This window comes from Oreochromis aureus, linkage group 23 (genome assembly GCF_013358895.1).
Source record: "Oreochromis aureus strain Israel breed Guangdong linkage group 23, ZZ_aureus, whole genome shotgun sequence".
NCBI lineage: Eukaryota > Metazoa > Chordata > Actinopteri > Cichliformes > Cichlidae > Oreochromis > Oreochromis aureus.
This window is the reverse complement of record NC_052963.1, coordinates 36820384-36843106: the sequence shown is the minus strand read 5'-3', so window position 1 is coordinate 36843106 and position 22723 is coordinate 36820384. Positions and strand designations below refer to the sequence as shown.

General features: G+C 42.1%; 1 protein-coding gene across 3 annotated transcripts in view; it reads left to right on the top strand.

Annotated features, from left to right (window-relative positions):
* Positions 1–22723, top strand: part of LOC116331105 (cyclin-dependent kinase-like 5) — a 49706-nt gene that overhangs the window by 23300 nt on the left and 3683 nt on the right. For 2 of the 3 annotated variants that reach the window (XM_031753671.2, XM_039606850.1), the window contains exons 4-18: positions 4314–4359; positions 4534–4670; positions 5696–5816; positions 7703–7762; positions 9651–9741; positions 9865–10054; positions 13613–13693; positions 14540–14706; positions 15527–16565; positions 16989–17090; positions 17491–17596; positions 20039–20162; positions 20380–20485; positions 20659–20781; positions 22247–22408. In XM_031753671.2, the coding sequence (XP_031609531.1) occupies positions 4314–4359; positions 4534–4670; positions 5696–5816; positions 7703–7762; positions 9651–9741; positions 9865–10054; positions 13613–13693; positions 14540–14706; positions 15527–16565; positions 16989–17090; positions 17491–17596; positions 20039–20162; positions 20380–20485; positions 20659–20781; positions 22247–22408 (2655 nt within the window). The remainder of the gene's footprint in view (positions 1–4313; positions 4360–4533; positions 4671–5695; positions 5817–7702; positions 7763–9650; positions 9742–9864; positions 10055–13612; positions 13694–14539; positions 14707–15526; positions 16566–16988; positions 17091–17490; positions 17597–20038; positions 20163–20379; positions 20486–20658; positions 20782–22246; positions 22409–22723) is intronic. The other variant, XM_031753672.2, reaches the window with a different exon arrangement.

The window sequence follows — 22723 nt, the reverse complement described above, 5'->3', positions numbered from 1 at the left end:
TGTCCGTGTCAGAGAGTGCAGAAAAACATTTTATATTATCAGAGATGTCAACAATCCTGTTTTCAAAGGGATGTTTTGAAGCCTGGATTTAGGTTGTTTTTGGGAGGGAAATGGGCAGTGTTGGGTGGAACTGAGGTGAGACAAGAAGTAAAATCAACTGAAACACCTACAGATCAAATAAACAGGCCACACTTTATTTTAAAGTGGCCCTAAGGTGCTTTTTCCCCTTATTTTCTGACTTATACACTCACAGGCCACTTGCTCAACTTCTCATTAATCCAAATATCTCATCAACCATACACATGGAAGCAACTCCATGCACTTGGGCATGTAGATGTGGTCTTAGTTTTCCACATTCAGTGAGCTTGTTGTCACTGCATGCCTTGCTTTTTCATTTACAGATCACAGAGGCAAGGCCAAAAACCTTCACAAATTCTTCACAATCCAAAAAGTTTCTTTAGCTCTAGAAATACTTGTAATTTTCCATCGATTTTCCACACTTCCTGTGTGCAATGGCAACATCACCAGAAAAAGAGTAGCAGTGTATTTTGCAAAGGCATCCAATTAACCAAATTAGACCATTTGGTGGGCAGGTTCTGGCCTTGGTCCACATCTTTGATAGCTGATCTTTAAACTTGCAGCTTCAGAGAGTTTTTTTTCTACTTTTCGATATTTATGATTTCAAAGATAGGGGATGTACTTAATATGATTCATGTGATGACCATCTTATTGGAGTTATTTGCTGGTTTATGTATGTAGTTTTTTTGTGCTGGTTAAAAATAACTGCCAGCTGGTGAGAGTTTGACGATGTGTATCTGCTGTGTCCTTTAAATTAATCGCTCTCTTGATCTTCAATCCAGGTTCCTTATTTATATGAGAGTTGAGTGATGAAGAAGATTAAACGTTATCTTTTTCATTTCGCTGTCATGAAAGGGGAGCAACAATCACAATCTAAAGGAAAACAAACCCCAAAAAACGTCCCGCATTAGAATCAGCAGATTGTTGTTTTAAACAATGGCATCGGTCCAGGCTTTCACCATCTGTGCATCCCTGCATGCAGTTTAAGCCTCTGATTTTCTGCGTCCTGATGTTTTGAACTGAATGTGGAGCTTCTGATAACGTCTAATTTCCTCCATTAGTGATCAAGGTTCACACAAGAAAAGGTTGTTTAGTCTCTGCTGCTCGCCGTCTTCCTTCACTCAGGCTATCGTGCTCTGACCCCGCTGTGAGTCATCTTGCATTTCTCGATGCTGGCAGGAGTGCTGGCTGTTCGCTCTGATCCATGCTGTAGTGGTGCGACGCTGCCTTTGGCTTTCTGAAGGAGGGGTGGGGGGGAACTGGAGCACAGCTCTGAGCCATAGGCAGAAATACCAGGCCTAACTAGGACATGTCAAGAAACGGGGCTAGTGGCGGGGTGTCTCTCTCGCAGAGAACTTCCTGAAGGGATGACAGGAAGTATCTTGCCGTTGATGAGTTCCGAATTTCTTCTTCTGCTCCACTTATTGTTGATAATTTTGCACCTTGTACCTTTTAACAAATAACACAGATGCTTTTTAGAATTATTGAGCTTTAAAGTTTTGCAGGTGCACTGGTTCTGTTTGTGCTGCACTTCAGCAGTGACTCATTCTCCCAGTTTTTTCTATGGTATGACCCCTTATTACAAAGCAAAGCCTAGTCATCAAGCGTGTGATTTGCCCATCGCACTAGAGCTGCAGATAATGATTCATTTACAATTTTTCTATGGACCTTCTCTGCTTTTCTTTATTTTCTGTCATATATATGCTGTTAAAATGGAGACTGTTCATATAAAGCATGGCCAGAGTTTGAATAATTAGGTCAGTGTCTGTACAATCGCTGTGATCTAAAAGCTCAGATTTTGTGCAGCTCTAAATGCTTTTTCTGAGTTTTTCTGAGTTTTTCTGACATCACAGAGAGTTGATATGCCTAATATCCTCCTGAGGACCGAGGAAACAAGTATTATTCAGTTACATTTTTTGTGATGTCTTGCCTATTTGCAGCTTAAAGAGGCCACCCAAACACATGAGATGTCTTTGGAAAGGCCAGGATGTCTTCTTTTGACCTCAACGGGGGTTATTAGGGTAGCTCAAATAAGTCAAAAGATACAGACCAAAAACAAATGTCCATTAAGAGGACATAAATGAATAGGCTGGTTGTCAGGAGGATATGGTCATCTCAAAATAGACAAATGTCTCGCTTATCAGTCACTCAAGTAAGTACTCTTGTATATGAATCCTGTTTATTGATTTCATTTGCTTACATTTCAACTAGTAAACTTGGTGTAATTTGAGATTAGATACATATAATCAGATTAAATAACATTGTAACCTCTAAGATCCACATCGTGACCCTTTCTGGATGTCCTGAGCCCCATGTGAGCCTTTTTGCCATCACCAACTTGTTTTTCTGTTTTGGGTGCTAAGACGCTCAGTTAGCACAGTGCAGACTATCATAGACCGAATGGCCCAGTTTCCAGTCCGGCCTCTACAACATCTCCCTGCACACTCTCACCCCGCCACACTAAGTGCTGCTCCAAACCAACAAATCTTCACTGAAAGTAGGTTACAGAGCCCTCCAACCTTGAGTCTGCGCTGATGCAGGTGTACTAACCTCACTTTGTGAAGGTGTAGGACTGTTTTTATGTCCCATATGCAGGAAACTGCATGCACCAGTGAAGGAGATCTTTGTGATTATATCAGGACTGTTAGAATAATGAAGAGAATTGATGGGTTTGGACACAGTTTTTGAAAAATGCTTCACACATTATTTATTTTTTTTAATGTTTTTGTTATTAATTCTGATATTAAAGACCAAAATGAAGATAAAAATTAAGACAAATGGGATCATTTAAGGAATTGTTGGTGATAATGGAGCAAAATAGGCATAGATTCCATTAAGTGATTGACAAGCTCTTTATACCTTTATACTGGCATAATGATCTGATAGCGGTATAAATCTCTGAAGATGCTGATTACCAGTTCCTGTTTCTGTCTGACAAAGTTGAGGGTGTCTTAAAGCTCGCATGCAACTTCATAAGTTCTCGGATGGGCTGTTTGTAGAAATAACTATCAGATAATATGCATTAAAGAACATTAAAGGCAAAGGTTATCACAAAGAAAGAAACTGGCCTCTATCAAGCTATACAAATGTTCATTTAATTGGTAAAGGTGTGTATTTTAATATGAGGGTCTATGGCAGATGTGGGTAATTAATTTTCCTAAGTGGGCACATGAGGAATGGACTGTTGTGGAGTCCTGGTCCACAACAGTTCAGTTCTATCAAGTGAGAGATATCTAGCTTAAAGTCAGGTTCAATGTCTGAGGGGGAAATGTGAAGGACAGGGTATCTGGATTTGTTAAACTTCATCACCGAGAATGTTGGTTCACATATGATGGTAGATCCAAAGAGAACATCTTCTAATCTTTAGCACTGACATACACAACAGCTCCCGGTGTATAAGAACAGAAATGCCCATTTCACTTCTGGGTTCTTTGTAGTCACTTGATCTTGTATCCTTTTCAAAAGTCCACCATTTTTCTGTGTCAGATTTGGACAAAGTCCAGTTTTTCCCATTTCAGCTCAAGCCTTTCCAAGCAAGCACTTACCTCCATGAACAAATCACTCCCTGTCATGGTCCCTTTCACTGAGTGCATTGCTGCCAGCTCCTCCAAAATCTCCAACTCTGTCTTCATCCTGCTCACAAAGATGAGTAACTGGGCAGATATCACAAATCCAGAGCCAAGTAGCCATCGGCTCATTGTTTTTTTCTCAGGGCATATCAGCTCAGGAAAGTTGACCAAACACTCTGATAAACTCCCCAGCAGAGATTGGCTCACTTACTTTGGTTTAAAATTTTTGTGGGAAATAACAAAGCTGGTCTTGACTGCTCCATCCTTGGATGTGTAAAAAGTTGATTTTGCAGCTTTCCTCGCAAATGTTCAGATGTCCGTTCTCACTTTTTTTCAGCTTCAAAGTTGCTGCTTGAAACACACAGTTTCAGGTTCAAAGCAATATCCCCATCCTGCATGCTAACGTGAATGCTACTGATATTTAATTAGGCATGCTTTGTGTAGATTTGGACTTGAACATCTGTTTGTGTTGCTGATTAAATAATTTATATACTTTCAGCCACAGTCCCCACAGCTGAATGCAAAACTGTGTTATTCTCACTACTGAACGCAGTACTAAAGGCAGCAGCAGTAACACTAATATTCATGATTTCAGTCAGCCTCACTGTTGTGTTTTTCCACTGTGATGATGTAATGACAGGATTGATTTCTGTGTTTTTGCTGCAGGACACCAATGAAATTGTGGCCATTAAGAAATTCAAGGACAGCGAAGGTAAGAGGGCTCTTCTCTCACAATGGGCAGGCCTCATCAGAGAGCACTTCTGATGTCTATTGTAATGCAGGCTGTCCCCTTCCTTTATTTCTATTGGCCTGCTGCATCCCATATCTATCACAACATGGCAGCTCAGTGTGATCCTCATTTCCTGTCTGTCTCACCTCCACGCAGAAAATGAAGAGGTCAAAGAAACGACCCTGCGGGAGCTCAAAATGCTCCGCACCCTCAAGCAGGAGAATATTGTTGAGCTGAAAGAAGCCTTCCGCCGAAGAGGGAAGCTGTACCTTGTTTTCGAATATGTGGAGAAGGTAGGTTTCCTCCACAGGCCGATACCTGCACTGACTCTGGTGTTATTCTCACCCGTCGCCTGTAGCAGAACAAGTTCAGCACACTCTTGTCTTCTCCTGGCTTCACTTACCGTAACATCAACAGAACGATGAATGAAGGTGGTTATCAGCTCAATAATTCAATCCAGGGTTTTCCCAACCTCGCTGTGAAAGAGATAACATTGGCAGCATATGACCAATGACAAACACAGGGAGGTATACTGGCAACAGAGCAGGATATTTTCCAAAATAACAGCAAACTATAATATTTGAAAAACTACAAAGACGTTAAACACATAATAGAGGCTGAAAGCAACAGAGCTGCTGCAGCCAAAGCAGCAGCGGGCGAGTTTGTGTGATAGGAAAAAGCTGTAGAGCAATGTGGTATTAAAACACCCGGTCTGAATGTGTAGGACTAGTAAAGGTACAAGTACAGATCAACCAGAAGAAACATCATTCAAACCTGTAAGTTGCTCAAAATCCAAATTTCAAGTTGGCCAGCAAATATGAGGCTTAGCTGCTCTGTTTTGGGATCTTATCACTAAATTAAGTTCTATTCAACATTATAATTGTTTTAAAATTGCTCACAAAATCAGGTAAAAAGCAGAAAAAAGGACCTCGTCTTCAAAATAAAAGACTTTAGACCAGAGCTATTAAACGCATTATAGCCTCAGATATGGCAGCCCGAAGCAGTCAAAGCATTGTTCTCACTTAATGAACCTTCTATTCACAAAATAGATAATTAAAAAATAGGTATTGTTTCACAAATATGAACCATTTTTCTCCAACAGAGAAAAACAGACTTTTGTCACACTTTAAAAAGCATGTCGATCTTTTACCTCAAATACAACCTGCTCCAGAGGTGGTCAGGTCTGGACGGGTCCACCCGACGCTGAAAACTCAGGGTTAAACCTTGAATTCCTTCGCTAAACCCCCAAATCCCTCGTGATAATAAAGAGCTCAGCTTTGATTTCTTCAACTGTGTCTTTTTTCTCTCTCTCTTTTAGAATATGCTCGAGCTGCTCGAGGAGTTACCAAACGGTGTGCCGAGTGAAAAAGCACGCAGCTACATCTTCCAGCTAATCAAAGCAATTCACTGGTGCCATAAGCATGACATTGTTCACCGAGGTAAGGCGTTTTTCTTAACCTGAACATACAGTGCAGAGTGTTAGATAGAGGAGAGGTCCCCAGAGCAGGAAGACAAATGCGGCATTATTTTGCTTACACTGGAGAAAAAACATGGTCATTCCATATAAAATCCACCAAACTGGAGAAAAGTTCCCACACGAGCCCCTCAGAATCACCTGAGTTCCATAGTGTAGTGAGTTACATGTGTGTCTAACAAGCAAAAGATCCCTGGTTTGAGCCTAAGAGAAGACACAAATACCTTTGGGGTTTCATCAGGAAAAGGTGTAAAAATCTGTGGCAACCCCTTATAAATAGGGTATGCTGATTGTGCTCTTTATGTGAGACTACACAGCACTTTTATTACTTGTCCTCCTATCCCACATCTTGAGACAGTATCCCAAATTTTGACTGTTTCCGCTGGATGTGCACATTTCTAAAGTTCAGCTTTCACGTATAAAGCGGGCTTTTAAAGCCTTTTTTGCAGATTTAGAACAAAGAAAGTGAGGTAGTGGTATGTACAGGGAAATAGAGTTTTTTTATTCTGTGCTAGATTTTTCTGTTTCATGCAGGAGAAAATGTGGTGTGAAGTTATACAATATTTCTGTCTGATAATTGGCTAAAAATGGTTAAAAATGTCAGATATGGTGCAGAAAAACATGTATGAGTGTATGGATGCATCTTTACTGAAACCCAAAGACTGCTAAAGATCTTTTATCAGCAAGAGAGTTGGAAATGTTGCATTTAAATGTAATATATTTGACTACCTGTCAGCATTATTAACACGTCTCACTTTGTCCCACATTCAGTTTGTTGTGATATGGTCACCTTACTCATTAATAAGAGAGCCACCAAAAGGAGCTTTGATGCATCATGTAAAATTTTACCTTCTTACTATGAATATTTTCCAAGTGAATAGAGCTGCATCACAATTTGATGTTTTTTAATTTGTTCAGTCCTCCTAACTTTTAAATACAGAAGACTGATATAAAATACATTTGAGAACTATTAAAAGCATTGACTTTGAGCATCAATATTATGGGATACATCACAGTTTCAATAGTCTCTGTAACGTCTAAATATTTTTGAATCCAGTTTCATGGTTCGTATCACTATGTGAGACAGGTGTTTGGTCAGAATAGGCTCACTTTCTATCTGTTTATCTTCATAGTTTCATCTTTTTCTTTTGGCTGCTCCCTTTAGAGGTCACCACCTCACCTCCATCTCACCCTATCCCTAGCATCCTCCTCTGTCACACCAACCCTGTGCATATCCTCATCTATGAACTTCCTCTGAGTTTCCTCTTTTCCTCCTGTCTGGAAGCTCCATATTCAACATCCTTTGCCCATTGCATCCACTATCCCTCTTCTGCACATGTTCAAACATCTCAAACTATAACTTTGTCTCCAACCCGCTCAGCCTGAGCTGTGCCTCTAATATACCCATTCCATACCTGTCCATCCTGGTCAATCCAAATGATATCGTAGCATCTTCAGCATTATATCTATCAGCATTATAACTAAGCGATGTATTGTTCACTAGAAGAGCTTTTGGTGAATCAGTGGCAGCAGAGCAGGAAACCAGATGGCCCATGTGAGCTTTTGGCACACTGAGAGCAACAGAGCAGGCATCCAAATGGCCTGTAGTATATCCAGGCACCCATATGACAATGTTATCGAGGGATTCAGTGTATGGGTTATAGTTTTTTTCCCCAATCTGTGCATTTTTGCTGATGAAATTCCATTTCTCTGAAGGGTAATCATTCAAATCGTTCTCTTAATGAAGCAGATGAATGTGTGGTGGCAGAAACTGATGGAAGTGATGTAATAGCGATGATGATAATGATGCCTCTCTCCAGCTTACTCTCCATCTGTGTCCTTCCTCCTCAGACATAAAGCCAGAAAACCTTCTCATCAGCTCCGATGACGTCCTCAAGTTATGTGACTTCGGTGAGCCCCTCTATTCGATCCTCGCGCTGTAAGAAAGGTGCTCAAACAGTCAGAGCTGTGATGTAAAAGGAGTGTTTTCAACAGATACTATATTTGGCTGAAACCAGTGCTTCAGGAGTGCAGCAGGCAGGCTTCATCCGGTTATCTAAAGCCGTGTGTGCGCGCCTCCCCTCTCATTCTTCTTTCATCTCAATTAATGAAACGTGTTGGGCAACAAGAGCGTAATCATGCTTCGGCTCAGTCTGGCGGCGCCACAACAGAAACAGGGGGAAACGTAAAACATGGCGTGGCCAGAATCACACAGGCAATCTGGTGTGAGAGACTGAAGACCTGCTGTTTGCTCTGTGTCAGCCAAAGGCATTGAGAGAAGAGACACGGGCCAAACAGACTCCGCTGTGAAGGTTTACGTTTCAGACCGAGTCTTGCCGCGCGCAGTCACTTTCACTGTGTGTTGTTTTGATCGGGGAGTCGGAGCTCTGAGAAACTGGAAATGAACGGCTGGGTTAATGTAGTAAATATCCGTTTGTGAGGGAAAAGTTTCTCCTTGTTTAAACTTGTTTAACCTAATATCATGTAAAGGTTCAAAGGGTTTCACAGGCACTATAAAAACACTATAAATATGCTATCTATCTATCTATCTATCTATCTATCTATCTATCTATCTATCTATCTATCTATCTATCTATCTATCTATCTATCTATCTATCTATGCCAGCTGTCATGAAAAATAAACAGTAAAAATTACCAACTTCATGTTTTTATGCTCTAATTTGAGTGAGCACACTGGACCTAATTTGAATTAAAATTTCACTGGAATTAATCAAGCATAAGACTCAACCGCTTAAATGAGTTTTTGTCTCCAGGAAGTAAATAACTATAATTTGGCATTTTAATCCATAAATTAAAAATGTTCTTTACTTTTTTTTCTTCTTTTTGTAAGACATTGAATTAGAAAATGCATGGATGACAACAATAATTACATTTTAGCAGTAAGAGAATCATTTTGATTAAAAGGCTTGTGCATACTAGTGATATCGGCACAAAAACCATTTTGGTAATTACTAATACTGTTAATTTAGGACAGCTGTGGTATAAACCTCATATTTGGTGGGGGTCTAATAAATTTCCATTACACCATATATAATGTGGAATGAAGAAGTCCCTTTCAATTAAGATACTACTTAATATTATTTTATAATAATTAGAAATCCTGGAAGGCAGCTATTTTAATATACAGTAACAGTCATATTATTAAAAAACCCTCAGATTGATTGGAAATAAACTTATTCCCCAGCATGTTGAGCACAGTTCTTGAAAACTGTAATCAAATTGATAGGAAAACAAACTAAAACAGTTAAAATAATTGAATAAGCTAAATGCACGAGTGCCAAAGTGCTGACAAACTGCAAAAAATGTTGAAGATGCAGTCACCCTGTATCTGTTGGTTATGTGAGTAATTGGCAATAAAACATACCAACATGAATATTAAACTGGAACTGTTAAAAAAAAACATGGACGGTATCATCAAAAGTTCAAAGATTTGTAATCTACTTAAACTCTGGCTGACGTGTCTATATGCATGTAAGAGAGCTAGGGGCTCTAAAGGTGTGCTTCGATGCTTGTACAGCCAAAACAGCATCTCACATTAATCAGCTGAAGAATCCAAAAGGCAGGATCTGCTGCTGTCAAAGCGTTCAGGAAAAAAAGATCACGTCTGCCGTCGTCTCTGACCTAACTTTACAAACTACTTTGTAAGTCAAAGCTTTAAAGCATAATGAGCGTCCAGAGAGGCAGTCAGCTGAAATTCATTTTTAAGTTTCTCAGCATGTGGAGCATAACTAAAAGCTCCTCATCATATCCTATTGCTTTCTCTGTCTTCTCTTGCCAGGCTTTGCACGTAATCTCTCTGAGGGGACTGACGCCAATTACACCGAGTATGTGGCCACTAGATGGTACCGGTCTCCGGAGCTCCTGCTCGGGTACGCCTGCTATTTTTTACGTTTTCCTTTTAAGCTCTGTCCAGTCACCACACTGACATAAATTCTTATTAGCTCTCATTATGCGTGGCCTCTCTCACCACCCTCTTAAATCTGCGGTCTCAGGGCTCCTTACGGGAAGGCGGTGGACATGTGGTCAGTGGGCTGCATCTTAGGAGAGCTGAGTGACGGGCAGCCGCTGTTCCCGGGAGAGAGCGAGATCGACCAGCTCTTTACCATCCAGAAAGTGCTGGGACCCCTGCCACCAGAGCAGATGAAGCTCTTCTATAACAACCCTCGCTTCCACGGGCTGAGGGTAACTTCAGGCCGCCCCCCCCCCCCATACTCTGCTGACCCATCCCTCCATGCTGCTCTTATCACTGCTTTTCTTTCCTCTCTCTTTTTGCTGTCTCTTAAGGCCTCCTCCTCCTCTGTTTCTTCTTCCCTTATTTATTTTCTCTGTACACTCTCTTCTTCTTCTTCTTTTTTTTCTGGCTGAGTTTGCTGTGCCGTGACTGACTGGATCACAATGACTCATCGTGTATCATGTATCCTGTATGCACTGTGAAGGAAGGCTGTGATAAGTCTTCTGTGGCAGGCTGGTGGTGGAGCAGACCTGGGTTGTCCTTCCCTTCGCCTCACTGCCCACAACCCAGGATTTAATTATTAGTTAGCAAACTCCCCCTCTGTGAATGCCTGGCAGTGAATACCCAGTGATAAGACCACTTCTTGATTAAGCTGCATAATAAGCGAAACGCTTTACGGTCTACACCTTGAATTTTCAGCTTCTATCCACCTCTTAAATACCCAAGTTGTTGTTCCTCAGTAAAATCCTTGCTCCGGTAAAGACAGGCACACGTTGGCCGTGTCTGTTTCTTAAAAAAAAATAGCGCCTGCTATTGTTAGTACTCGCTTAAGGGGAAAAAAACCAACCTCTACCTCCACATTTATGTGCTTGTTGTCGTTTAAATGAGATCCTGCAAACTTCGCTGATCCCTGCACATTATCGCTCACAGTCAGATCGTCCTATTAACACCACGAGAGGGGAGAAACGGTGTTTGATGGAAACACGCATGCTGTTTTTATTAAAATAAATCAGACCAGCAAGAAACCACACAACACTTTTGAGTGAACAGAGGACGTTTGATGGTTGTTTCATCACGTTTCCCACCTACGATGTGCTTTTCTGTAACACTCAGAAATGTGTGATGTAAAAAGAACGGCTTCTGGACTCGTTTTTTTTTCCTGCAAACAGCAAATTCAAAATATTCAGAGGAAAAATTCTATTAGAAATGAAAGGTTGACAATGGAGGATTGCACGTGGTTGAAATCACAAGCCACGGCGCTTTCAGTGAAGAGCAGTGAAGTGGTAGTTGTGTATTTGGGCATTTCTAAAAGATTTCACCAAAGCATTGTCATGGTTACAGGATTTTCCAATCAAGCTTAGAAAAAGATTTCTTCAATACCAAATCCGATTATACAGAGATACAAACAAACCTGTCACAGGAGACAACAAGTAAACGATGTTCGACAACAGCACCGATATTAAAATATAAGGTAACACGGACTCACAAGACAGGGCTACAATCTTTTTACTTGGGTAGCATTCAGGGGACCAAGAATGAGGCAGAGTGTAAATTGGTGAATAAAACACTGGGTCATGTGCAGCCCTGTGTACTGATAGCTTGTCAGCTACCTTTATCAGCAATAACGTGAAGTAATTAGTGTCATTTTTGTCTTTCTTGACAACGTTGTTTCAATTCATTGAGGTTTACATGCATCCGCTTATGCACAGCTCTCTTAAGGTCCAGACACAGCACATGGCCTTTCATTGGACCATTCCATTTCCATGAATCTTGCTTGGAATCGTGTTCCTGTTGTGTGACTCAGTTTGGGCCAGGCTTTAGCTGTGGGACAGATGTCCTCACATTTCTCTAGAATACTTTGGTATACAGACGAGTTCATGTGCGACTCACTGACTGTAAGGTCAGGGGTGCTAAACGGGCCCAAATCATCACCCCTTCACCATCATGCCTGATAGTTGTTATGAGGTAGTTACAGTGTGTGGTTTTCTGCAAACATGGTGCTGTGCATTTTAGCCAAACATATCGATTTTGTTCTCATCTGTCTAAAGCAGCGGTCCCCAACCTTTTTTGCGCCACGGACCGGTTTATGCCCGACAATATTTTCACGGACCGGCAATAAGGTGTCGAGGATAAATACAACAAAATAAAACTAGTGCCGGTACCGAAAAAAAGAAGATTTATTCATAACACACGTGAAAAGACCCAGGAAAACCGAGTTAACGATAAAAACGATAACAAAATAATGCTGAAAACCGATTAAAAACCCTGAAAACCACACATTTCACACCTGAACCTCAACTCTCGTGGCCCGGTACCAAACGACTCACGGACCGGTACCGGTCCGAGGCCCGGGGGTTGGGGACCGCTGGTCTAAAGGACATTGTTCCAGAAGTCTTGTGCTTTCCAGCATGAAAACTTACTTCAGAAACAATCATATTTTAACTATATTTTAACTTTCATGTATTTAGACTCTTTACTGAAGTAAAGATGATAAAGACATTCAAGTAATAACAGGAAGGTTTAATTAAAAATACGATGAAGGTGTCTAAACTAAAAATATTTAATATGCAAGTGATCTTAGTGGGTTTTGATTAAATAATGCTGCACACCATAATGTTGCAGCTGGAGATTAATTGAATTGAAATACTCCTGGGTGGCTGTATCTATTATAACAGCATGATACGTTAGCAGTTTTATATTTTAAAATATGCAAAATAATAAATAAGTAAAGCTTTAAAATAAATAGGTTGGAGTACAAGGGACTATATGTATAGTGGTGTTGAAAATACAGGGGAGTAGAAGAAAGTATAGCATAAAAATACCTAAAAAAAACGACAAGTACATCAAAACTGTACTTCAGTGAAGTGCTTGTTACGTTACACCACTGGTCCTGTCTACACTCTGATCCCCTGCTGGACTAACGATACTCCAGTTCAGTGACACTGACACTATAATTCCGTCCATACATCCATCCATCTTCCTCTGATCCACTTCACACCTACAGTGAAGCCACTTTAGAGTCACCAGTTAATCTGAAACCCACACAGACAAGGATGAACATGCAACCTTCACACACAAAGGCCTCAGGCGGTCAGTGGATTCAAACCCAGAACCTGAGGCAGTAGTGCTAACCACTGCACCACCGTGCTGCCTACTAAAAGCCCATGTATTTTAATCTAAGAAACAACCATAAGTCATATACCTTTGATTCTAGTCATTCCATGATTCTGTCCATTAAAATGAAACCACCGTAAAAATCAGAGGCTCTTCATGCTTTTTTGTAAGTGACCCAACTTACAAATTCAGCAGGGGTTCAAATAATTACTTCCCCCATTGCAAATAACATTATTAACATTTGGTATGATCATTAGGTCTCTAAAAGAGGAAGACACTTTAACCTGAGGATACTCTCATACTGATGATCGATCAGTAAGGACATTTGATGCTGTTGTTTAGTAAAAGTGTCTTATTTTCCACTTACTTATGGTGGTTATCATCAAGGTGGTTATACACATGTGGGGCATAGAGCAACTGCAGGAAGTTGTGGACAAGTGGAAATATATGGAGTGAAACTAAGTGTTTTCATGTGTTCACAGTAACCCGGATCCTTTTTCATACTTAATGATTAAGAGAAATTGTGGGTTCTTGTTTCTAAAACAGAGCGTTGCAGAAAGCTTTTCTGAACCACCGAATCATCGCTGGGTTTTCTCAAAACTTATTATTCTTTTATTTATGACATGAACTTTTTTTGACTGTACCATTATCCACTGTCTCTGCTAATGTTGCAGTTTCCTACTGTGAGTCACCCTCAAACCTTGGAGCGAAGATACCTGGGAATCATCGACGCAGCCCTGCTCGACCTGCTGAAGGTGAGGCGAGCCGAGTGACTTTAATGGTTTTATTCAATGTGTGCTGCTGGTTTTCTCCATTAAAAGCAATGCATTGTCCGGGATTGTAACATCTAGTCCTTTACTGAATCCGAGTATCGTGAAAACGTCCAGTTAACCACAATAATTTTTGTAAACTAGACATCTGATAGTTGCATCATTATCACAGTGTTTACGTCGTGACTGCACGGTGCCTCCTCCCTGCTTCGGCATCTCTCAGCTCATATCCTGGTTCCACTGCTGTTATTGCTGTGTCTACACTGTAAACAGGAGCTCCATGTCAAGAATGTAGGCTGTGCTTGTGCTCTTGCGCTTTTCCCAGCAGATAATGACTCACCGCTAACACGATGATGATGATGCCATCTCAGGACTGACTTAAGCAAGGACAGGCATCTCTCTCAGAACTAATCGGGCTTTCTTGTGTTGAGTTCAGATAAAATTTAATAACATTTGTTTGCTAATCGTTAACGCAGAGCTGCACGGCTACCAAAGAGCTTCTGATGTTGACCCAAAATGTAGCTTCATGTTATTCAAAAACAAAGCTGCATCCAGATTTCAGTTTGAGTTTGTTCATACATTAAAGTGAGTTCAGAGAGATTATTAAACACATTATTTGGGTAAGAAAAAGCAAATGTCACAAATCATATTTCACATCATTGTTTGGCTCGTTTGGTGACTGTGAGACACAATTAAATGCGGCAGCAGCTTGACTTTTATGATAATGGCGATGATTCATAGTAGCATGACTGTTTCGGTTTGTTTGAGAGGTCTGCATGTTCGGGGTGTCTTCAGCGCTCACGGGCTCCATCTGTGTGGTTTGTGGTTTAGAACATGCTGCTCCTGAACCCCACCGAGCGCTTTCTCACAGAGCAGAGCCTGAACCACCACGCCTTCCAGACCCTGCGGATGGTAGAGCGGCCCGGGCCACCCACACCCACACCTGTACGCTCCTCTAAGAGAAAACCTCACCACGGAGACAACACTACCCCCAGCAGGTCAGCAGTGAGCACTATATTTGGGGAAAGCTTGCCAGTGCATCCCCATGCAGATGTATTAATGGGTCGTTTCATGAACAAATGCAGCCACCATCCAGCAACATTTAGCAGAATATTTCAGGATAATTCATATATTGTCTGTCTGGTTTAGTCTGGAATTATTCTGCATCTCAGAAACCTACAGACAACAACCCATTATAGTAATATAAACACCCCCATACTTAACAATAAAAGTTATGTGCACTTTTGTTTCCTAAATTTTAACTAAAGCTATTTACATATTGAAATAAAGACCTTGTTTTTGGAAACTTTTAGTCACTTCATTTTTCTTTGCTTTTCATATTACCAAGGCAACAGTGAATTAAGATTTTTACATCTAGTCTTTTGGGAGGTTTTGATGTACTTTATGCTACTCATATTCTTCCATCACCCTGCACTTACACCAAACCTCTTCCAATAAATAAAAATGAATAGCTGATGTTTTTAAAATTTCTATTGCAGTGTTTGGCCATGATAGTCACTGAGTGACAATATAATGTGACAGCATCAAGTGAGACTCTTTTAGCTGTATACTTAACGTCCACTCTACTTTACTAAAAAATCCACTGTGTCAAACACACTCACCAACAAGGATGAATCATTGACATACAGAAAAAAGCTCATAATAAACTGCAGGTTTCATGTCATTCATATGTATTGGGAAGAATAGGGGTCTTGCAATTGATCCCTGTGGAACACCTTTCCTTATTAAATGCAGTAAGTGGTAACTTTGCTGCCACTGAGTTCATTATTACATGTTTTCGTCTCTGCTTTGCCTTAGGAGCCACGGGGGAAAGAGCTCAGGAAGCCACCGCTCCAGCAGCAGAGAGTGCTCCAGCTTACCCCGACATGAGGACCTCCACCCCAACAATGACAGCTTTCTCAACGGCAACATGTCTGCAGCCATCAACCTCAGCCCCACACTGCATCCTAAGAACTACCAGCCGCAGATCTTCAACCACTCCACCGCCTGCAGCATGGACCTGGCCAGCAGCAACCTGCCTCATCTGCTCAGCCCCGGTGAGACCAAGTCTAAGGGCGACTTTGAGATGAACTTGGGGTCCAAGGTGTCAGATGGCCCAGGGGCGAAGTACCTCAAATCCAACTTCCGCTCACAGCAGAACCGCCACTCTTTTGTAGAAGGGAAGACCAACACGCTTCAGTCAGGGGACAAACACAGCCGACACAACTACATGGAGGCCCACAGCTCCACGCCGTCCTCCTCTAAGTTTGCCTACCTGAACTTGTCCAAGAGCTATGGCACGCTTAGCGATGCCAAGTCAGTGGGGAACTTAAATGATGTGCATCTTTATGCAGATGAACCCACATCTCGCTATTTTCCTTCCAGCTGCCTCGACCTCACAGCTCCGGGCAGCCCAGCGGCCCGCCGAGTGGAGAGGCTGGGACCTGGCACAGGTGGCCGAGGAAGTATGCGCTCAGAGAGAGAGAGCAACACTCTGGACTCCTCCTACAGGCGCTCCTCCACCCGCCATAAAACTTCAGAGGAGTCTAAATCACCGGACTCCCTGGATCCTGGGGAGAGCGAAAGGAGCCATTCCCATTCTCTGTCTGCCCCACATGACCCTCTGTCTTATGGTCAGGGATACACTAGCCCCTTCTCCTCCCAGCAGAGGCCACACCGCCACTCCATGTACGTACGGAGGGATCATCAGAGGACGCACGGGGGAGACGAGGGACTTTTGGTCGGGCAGGGAATACCCACCAGAGCCAGCAGCCTCCAGCTCCTGTCCCCACAGCTGCAGCACCGCACGCTGCCTCGCCACTCTGGGGGCTCTTCCAGAGAAGAAGACATGAGCAGGGTCAGTCCTCAGCCCACATCAAACCTCTCCAGCTTTAGGGAAAGCCTTCAGGATGTAATCATAACAAATGCCTACACCAGGTTTTGTTGGACGGCTCTGCCTCAGTCTCAGTTTGTCCAGTGACGCAGCCAGGACTTATTCTGGTGGCGTCTGAAAACATGATGTGTGTTTAGGTTCTCAGCCAGATCTTGTGTCCCAGGTTTGTAATGAATTGGAAAGGCAGGATTAACATAGCTGCAGCTTCATCTGTGAACATTTGAGGTGCTAAGAGTGTGGCTTTCTTTTTAGGACATGCAGTGAATCATGCTACCCGTATATTTATATATACTGTATACACACATATAGTATATATATACCGTGTGTGTATTTGTATGTGCTGCAATGCTGAGCTCACTTCATGCTTCATCATGTCTCCATTAACAGAACGAACAGGCACCCACTGAGGTCACCCACAGCAGACCTCCAATAAGGGACTCCACAAGGGACAACACCGCATCTTTTCACACACAGCGGAAAAAAAGCGAGGTCCGACATTCTGCCTGCACCCACCATTCCCCACCCACATCCAGTCTTCCGAGAGCGCGGATGTGGGTGGATACTGCTGTCATGAACTGCTCTCTCTTTCTCTTTTTTCTCTGTCTCTCCTGCATCAGATGCCTCTTCATTTTCTCTGTGTGCTTTGCTTCCCTCTAATGTGACTTCTTATGGTAGCGCAGTCGAGCTCGTCATCGCATCGCATTTCAGTTCTGGGCTACATTTATAGCCCGCACAGATGTTTTATTATAACGACCAATCATAAATCAATACGCCCCCACCTTATTTTTCTGTCCCTTCAGGTAAATAAAGGTATCGTTTCAGACAGAGAGGCATGCAAAGCAGGCAGCCTCTGAGGTTTTATGTCATGAGTTTCTCTGTTGTGACTCAGGTTGGCTTATATCATGACCAGCAAACAGAAGATGGGGGTTCTTCCAAAGAGAACCGCAACATCTACAGCGAATCCATGCCAAGGCGGGTGGGCAGCTTCTACAGAGGTTGGTTTAATCAGGAGTGATATTTATGGCTGTGGCTTTCTTTCTTTCATTGCTGCAGTAAGGGGGGAAAGATTAACTCCAGACACATCACTGGAGGGAATATTATTTTTTACTAATCACTGATCAGGTGCTGCTATATAGAGAATTATTATATTATTACAGAATCTTTAGATGTCTACAATAAGTTAGAGAGAAATACAGCTGTTTCACTCAAAACTAAAGATAGCCATCTTATCACCAGACTCAGTGATCTTCATCCTCTAATGTCTGTAGATTTCATAGCAGTTGATTAAAACGGTCGGGCATTGGGCCCATTTAAAATCAAAAGCCTTACCTAAATTAAATTTGGCTGATCTCCAGTTCGAGGTCATCTTCGCGGGCATGTCCAGACAGCTGCTATTTTTAGCTCACTCGCTGGAAGTTCTGTTCTTCCCGCTTCCACTGTGCACTCGGCTATTTCACCACACACCTCAAACTTGAGAAGAGAGCATAAAAACTTGTGTTTCAAACCGACTGGAATTTCACACGGAAGATAACTGCTGGCGATGAGAGCTGGGTCTCCAGCGACAGCTAAGCAGTTTTCAGCCATTTCCACCAGATTTGCCTCGCTGTGATTTTCTCCACTTTCCAAAAATTAAAATCAAGTTAAAGGATCACAGTTTTGACATGTTGGAGGAGATTCAGCACACACTGCAGAAGTACAAGGAGACCGAGACCTAAAAATAATAGCAGCACTGAAAATGATCCCACAAGAGGATCATCTTCATCAGGAGATTGGTCAAAATGAATCGTGTTTCATTCTTTTAGGCCCATTCTGGAACTTTTTACACAAAACTCATTACAATATGTCAGGAAGTTGCTTAAAGCAGGCTTAAGAGTTTTGACAGTGATGCGGACTGAGCGAGATAACTCGTTAAAAGATGTGCTTGCCACCGTTTTGGAGAGCACAGTATGCAGTAAAGGAAAGAACATCTGATGTAAATGTGTTCAGCTTCCTCTTTAAAGTAGTGTCCTTTGGGGCAGCGGCTATTTTAAGACCAAGCCATGTGTGGCTATTCAGACATGAGTACTGGCTCCATTGTATCACAATAGTGACATTTCAACTGAAGTATAATCTTGAGGAAGAAGTTTAAATTACAGTGAGCCAAAGCTACGGTCAACTGGACGCTCTCCTTTAGATATCTCAGGGAGTCACTTCAGCTTTGGGATGATTTTGTGATTGTTGGGGACAAAAATGTGATGCAGACTCTTCAAGCGTGTTTCTGAATGTGGTTGCCTTTGGGCGCTGCAGAGTCTTCCACTGAAAATTGAAAAGCGTCCCTTTGCGAAGCCTTAAGCTGAGCGTTATCGTCCTCCTGGTTATGTTACCCTGCTTAATCCTCCTAAAAGGGACCATGACTTGCAAAATTATTTTGTACTGGACAAAAATGGAAATGAAACCATAAACTCTGTACTGAAGCGCAGTAAAGATCCAAAGGGCTGTTTTTCTCATAGACAGTACAGCCAAACGTCTTTTTACAAACAGAAAGGATGCAATATTAAGCACTTCTAAGCTTCATATTTATACAGTCTATGGTCTGAACAGGACTTCACCATAGTTGTTGCTGCTCTACACACATACCTCATTTACATACATATAATGCTATACCTGTGCGTGTCACTTTATTAGCATTAAAATCAAATAAGATCTCGTTTGCTGAAAATGAGACAAGCTATGTGGAAATTTGTGCATTGTTTGGCATTAGTCCCTCCTATAATACGAGGGACACACTAACTCCATCAGGGTATTTTTATATTCGCTTCTTTAGCATTTTTTGGGGCGGCCAGTGCTTGAAACTTTGAGTATGACACACAATCGCTTTAGCTTATGAATTTGCTTTAAAGTCTAACTTATGGTACTGCACAGGAGCCTTTCTTTGCACTGGTGTGTCAAGTTGTACTTGGAAAAAAATCCTGAGGAACACTTGCTTTTACTGAAAGGAAAAGGTCAGAAGAGAGAAAACCAAAACATCTGATTGAAACAGAGCACCATCGATCGCATTAGCTAAATGCACGAGCTTGATACAATTGCAGTCTGTTACATTTCCAGTTCACAGAAGTCTTTTACGTGTGCCAATCAATTTCCAGTGTTTACACGGCGTGTTACAGCCAGGCCGACCTGTCATAGCTGTTAAAGTCTGCATCACTGTTGGTTATGGTATAAATTTCTAGTTACTCGCAGCTCTGTTTTTATTATATTCCCTGTTTTTTGTTGCGTTATCTTTGGAAATGTTGAGTTATGTTTTAATCTTAATTTATTTGTATTACCCGCCTAAACTTTAGATATATGTTTGGGTCAGAGCTAGAATTATGACATCTAATGACCTGCTAAAGTGGACAAAATGTGTTTATTTCTCTGTATATTGGAGGTAAATTAACCCATTTGTTGTGTTTGTTGAACAGTCCCATCTCCCCGGCCAGACAACTCCTTCCACGACAGCCGGGGTCAGGGTCGGGGCTCGGGCTTGTCTGGGGACGGCGGCAGTTTGGCGAATCACTCCAAACGACAGCCGGCGTTTGACCCCTGGTAATTATATCTTCAAACCACGACCGAAAATAGTTTCACACCAAAAGAACAGCAGCGTTTATTCTCTTCGCTGTCTGTGGTGCTGTCAGAACAGTATACCGTCAGATTTAATTTCACACCGGCCACATGACGTGGCATCTTTAACAGAAATTCTTACTGGGAGTTGAAAACTTTTTAGCCGAGACATCACGCTCATTACTCTTTGTTTTTATTTCAGGACTGGCCCAGATACTGTAGTCTTGAATGCCTCTGAGCCTTCCAAAGAAAAGGAGAAGCAGGGTTTCTTCAGAGCAATAAAGAAGAAAAAGAAGAAATCTCAGATGGTATGTTGTGTGAAGTACATCTGAGGACTTACGCCCACGTGTGGATGCAGTGTTTTCCCATCTATGAGCCTCATCGGCACCTTTACAGAAATATAAAACCATTTATTGTTGTTGTTGTTGTCATGTGCATCATGTTTACCTCTACCACCAGTCATGTGCCTCTGTAATTACAGATGGAAGTCCCTGATGGAAGGCCTCCTGTCATCAAGAAATGTCTTTTCCCTCTGTTTAGCCCAAAGAATAACATAAAGCATAGTTCCTCTGTGAGAGTCCTCCCTGTAGTGTCCTCTCCCATGGTACATGCTGTTTTACACTATCCTACTCACCTCCTGCCTCTGTGTCACCCATCTAACATTGCATGCTTTAACACCATTGATCATCACTGTTTTAATGTGTGATTTTTAAGCCTGGTTTTCCTGGTGGTGAGTTGAGTGAATGAATCAATAAACAAGCTGGATCCATCTATACAAGAAAAAAAAAGCTCCCACTTTGAAGAAAAGCATGCACTTGACTGCAATCGGTATGAAAGGATGGATCTGACGGGTCATTTTTGTGCTTCTGATCACTCGCCACTGATTTCAGCCATGGCCCTAACAGCATGTCTCTGCTTATGAGCTGAGGATGGACGAGAGCGCTCAGGCTTTAGCTGAGCACACACGGTTTCAGGAGTTTGTGTGCTTGTTTTCACGAAGCTTTACTGCTTACCGGCATCACGCAGAGACATTTGATCAATTCCTCTATGTGCACCTAAACCCATGACTTTATTACAGAGCAAAGATCAGAAAGGGATGGTGGAGCTGCAATAATACTTGCTAAATATAAAAGCGACCACATTTTGGCGTGTTAAACTGGCTGCCAGCTCTGTGGCAGTGGTGGTTCAGCATGAAACAGGTGTTTGAGGCTCTTTCTTCCCTTTGCATTTCTATTTATAAGTGACAGTTTGCTCAGATTCGGGGAGGGGGGGTTACATGCTGATGACAGAGCACAAATAAATGCAATCTGGCCAGGAGGAGGAATCAGGCAGTCAGACTCGGAGTCGGTGGAAAACGGTATTTACTGCATGAAGAGGAGATCATTTGAACTGCGTTTGAATTACGCTCAGAAAACATCTTTTATTTATCAGAAACGAGTGGAGTGTTCTCTTCTCTTCCTCAGATCAGCAAACACATTGGGGTTTGGCTTCTGATGCATGTTGTTTGTCCGTTTTCTTTTTATTTCTTTACTTCTTCACTGCACTGGAGATCAATAAGTAACAACGCAGGTTATCAGATGTAACTTCACATTTATGTCTGTGATGAATGAGCGCATGTAAAGGGTAACATGAAACACAGAAATCTGTTTACTGAAGATGCTCATTTCCAGCTCCATAGTTTTGTTCTCAGACTCTAATAGAGTAGCTTTGCATGACTCACAGTTCAAAATAATCCTTATTTAAGTTGATTAGCTGTCTAAAAAGCACAATTTTAGCTCTCCTTTCCTTTTAGGTAACTTTCTACTGATTGGCTGCTACTCAAAAACAAAAGGTGCAGAGATTGCCTACTCTCTCTGACATCACGCAGAACCAGAAGTAGAAAAAACTGTTAGAAATGAGTGCTTAGGCCAGTTTGAAACGATATAAAGTAACTTCATAAATAAAAACAGTCTAGCAGATTATGTGAGTGTTTTTGGTTGCCCTAAACATTGTGCACTGCTGTCCTAGTCATGAGTGTGAAATGTGCCTGATTGGATGAGTGAATTATACCTCCGCGCTCTGTGTCACAGGTTTCCGGTGAAGGCGTGGATACGGTCATCCAAAAGTCCTCCAGGTCTTCGAGTCACCAGAGCAACCGCCACAGGTCACGTGACAAGAGCAGAGACCGGGACCAAGACCGAGACAGGGACAAGGACTGGCCGCCTGAGAAACTGTCCGATTCCCACTCTTCGGTGAGAGTTCTCCTCGTGCGCTGTTGTGAAGTGCTTGATTTAAACATTTAACATTTAACCTCTGTCTCTCTTCCACAGCATGTCTTTCTCCTGTTTTCCTTCTTTCACCCCAACCGGTCGCAGCAGATGGCCGCCCCTCCCTGAGCCTGGTTCTGCCGGAGGTTTCTTCCTGTTAAAGGGAGTTTTCCTTCCCACTGTCGCCAAAGTGCTTGCTCATAGGGGTCATATGATTGTTGGGTTTTTCTCTGTATTTATTATTGTGCGATCTATTGTACAATATAAAGCGCCTTGAGGCGACATTTGTTGTGATTTGGC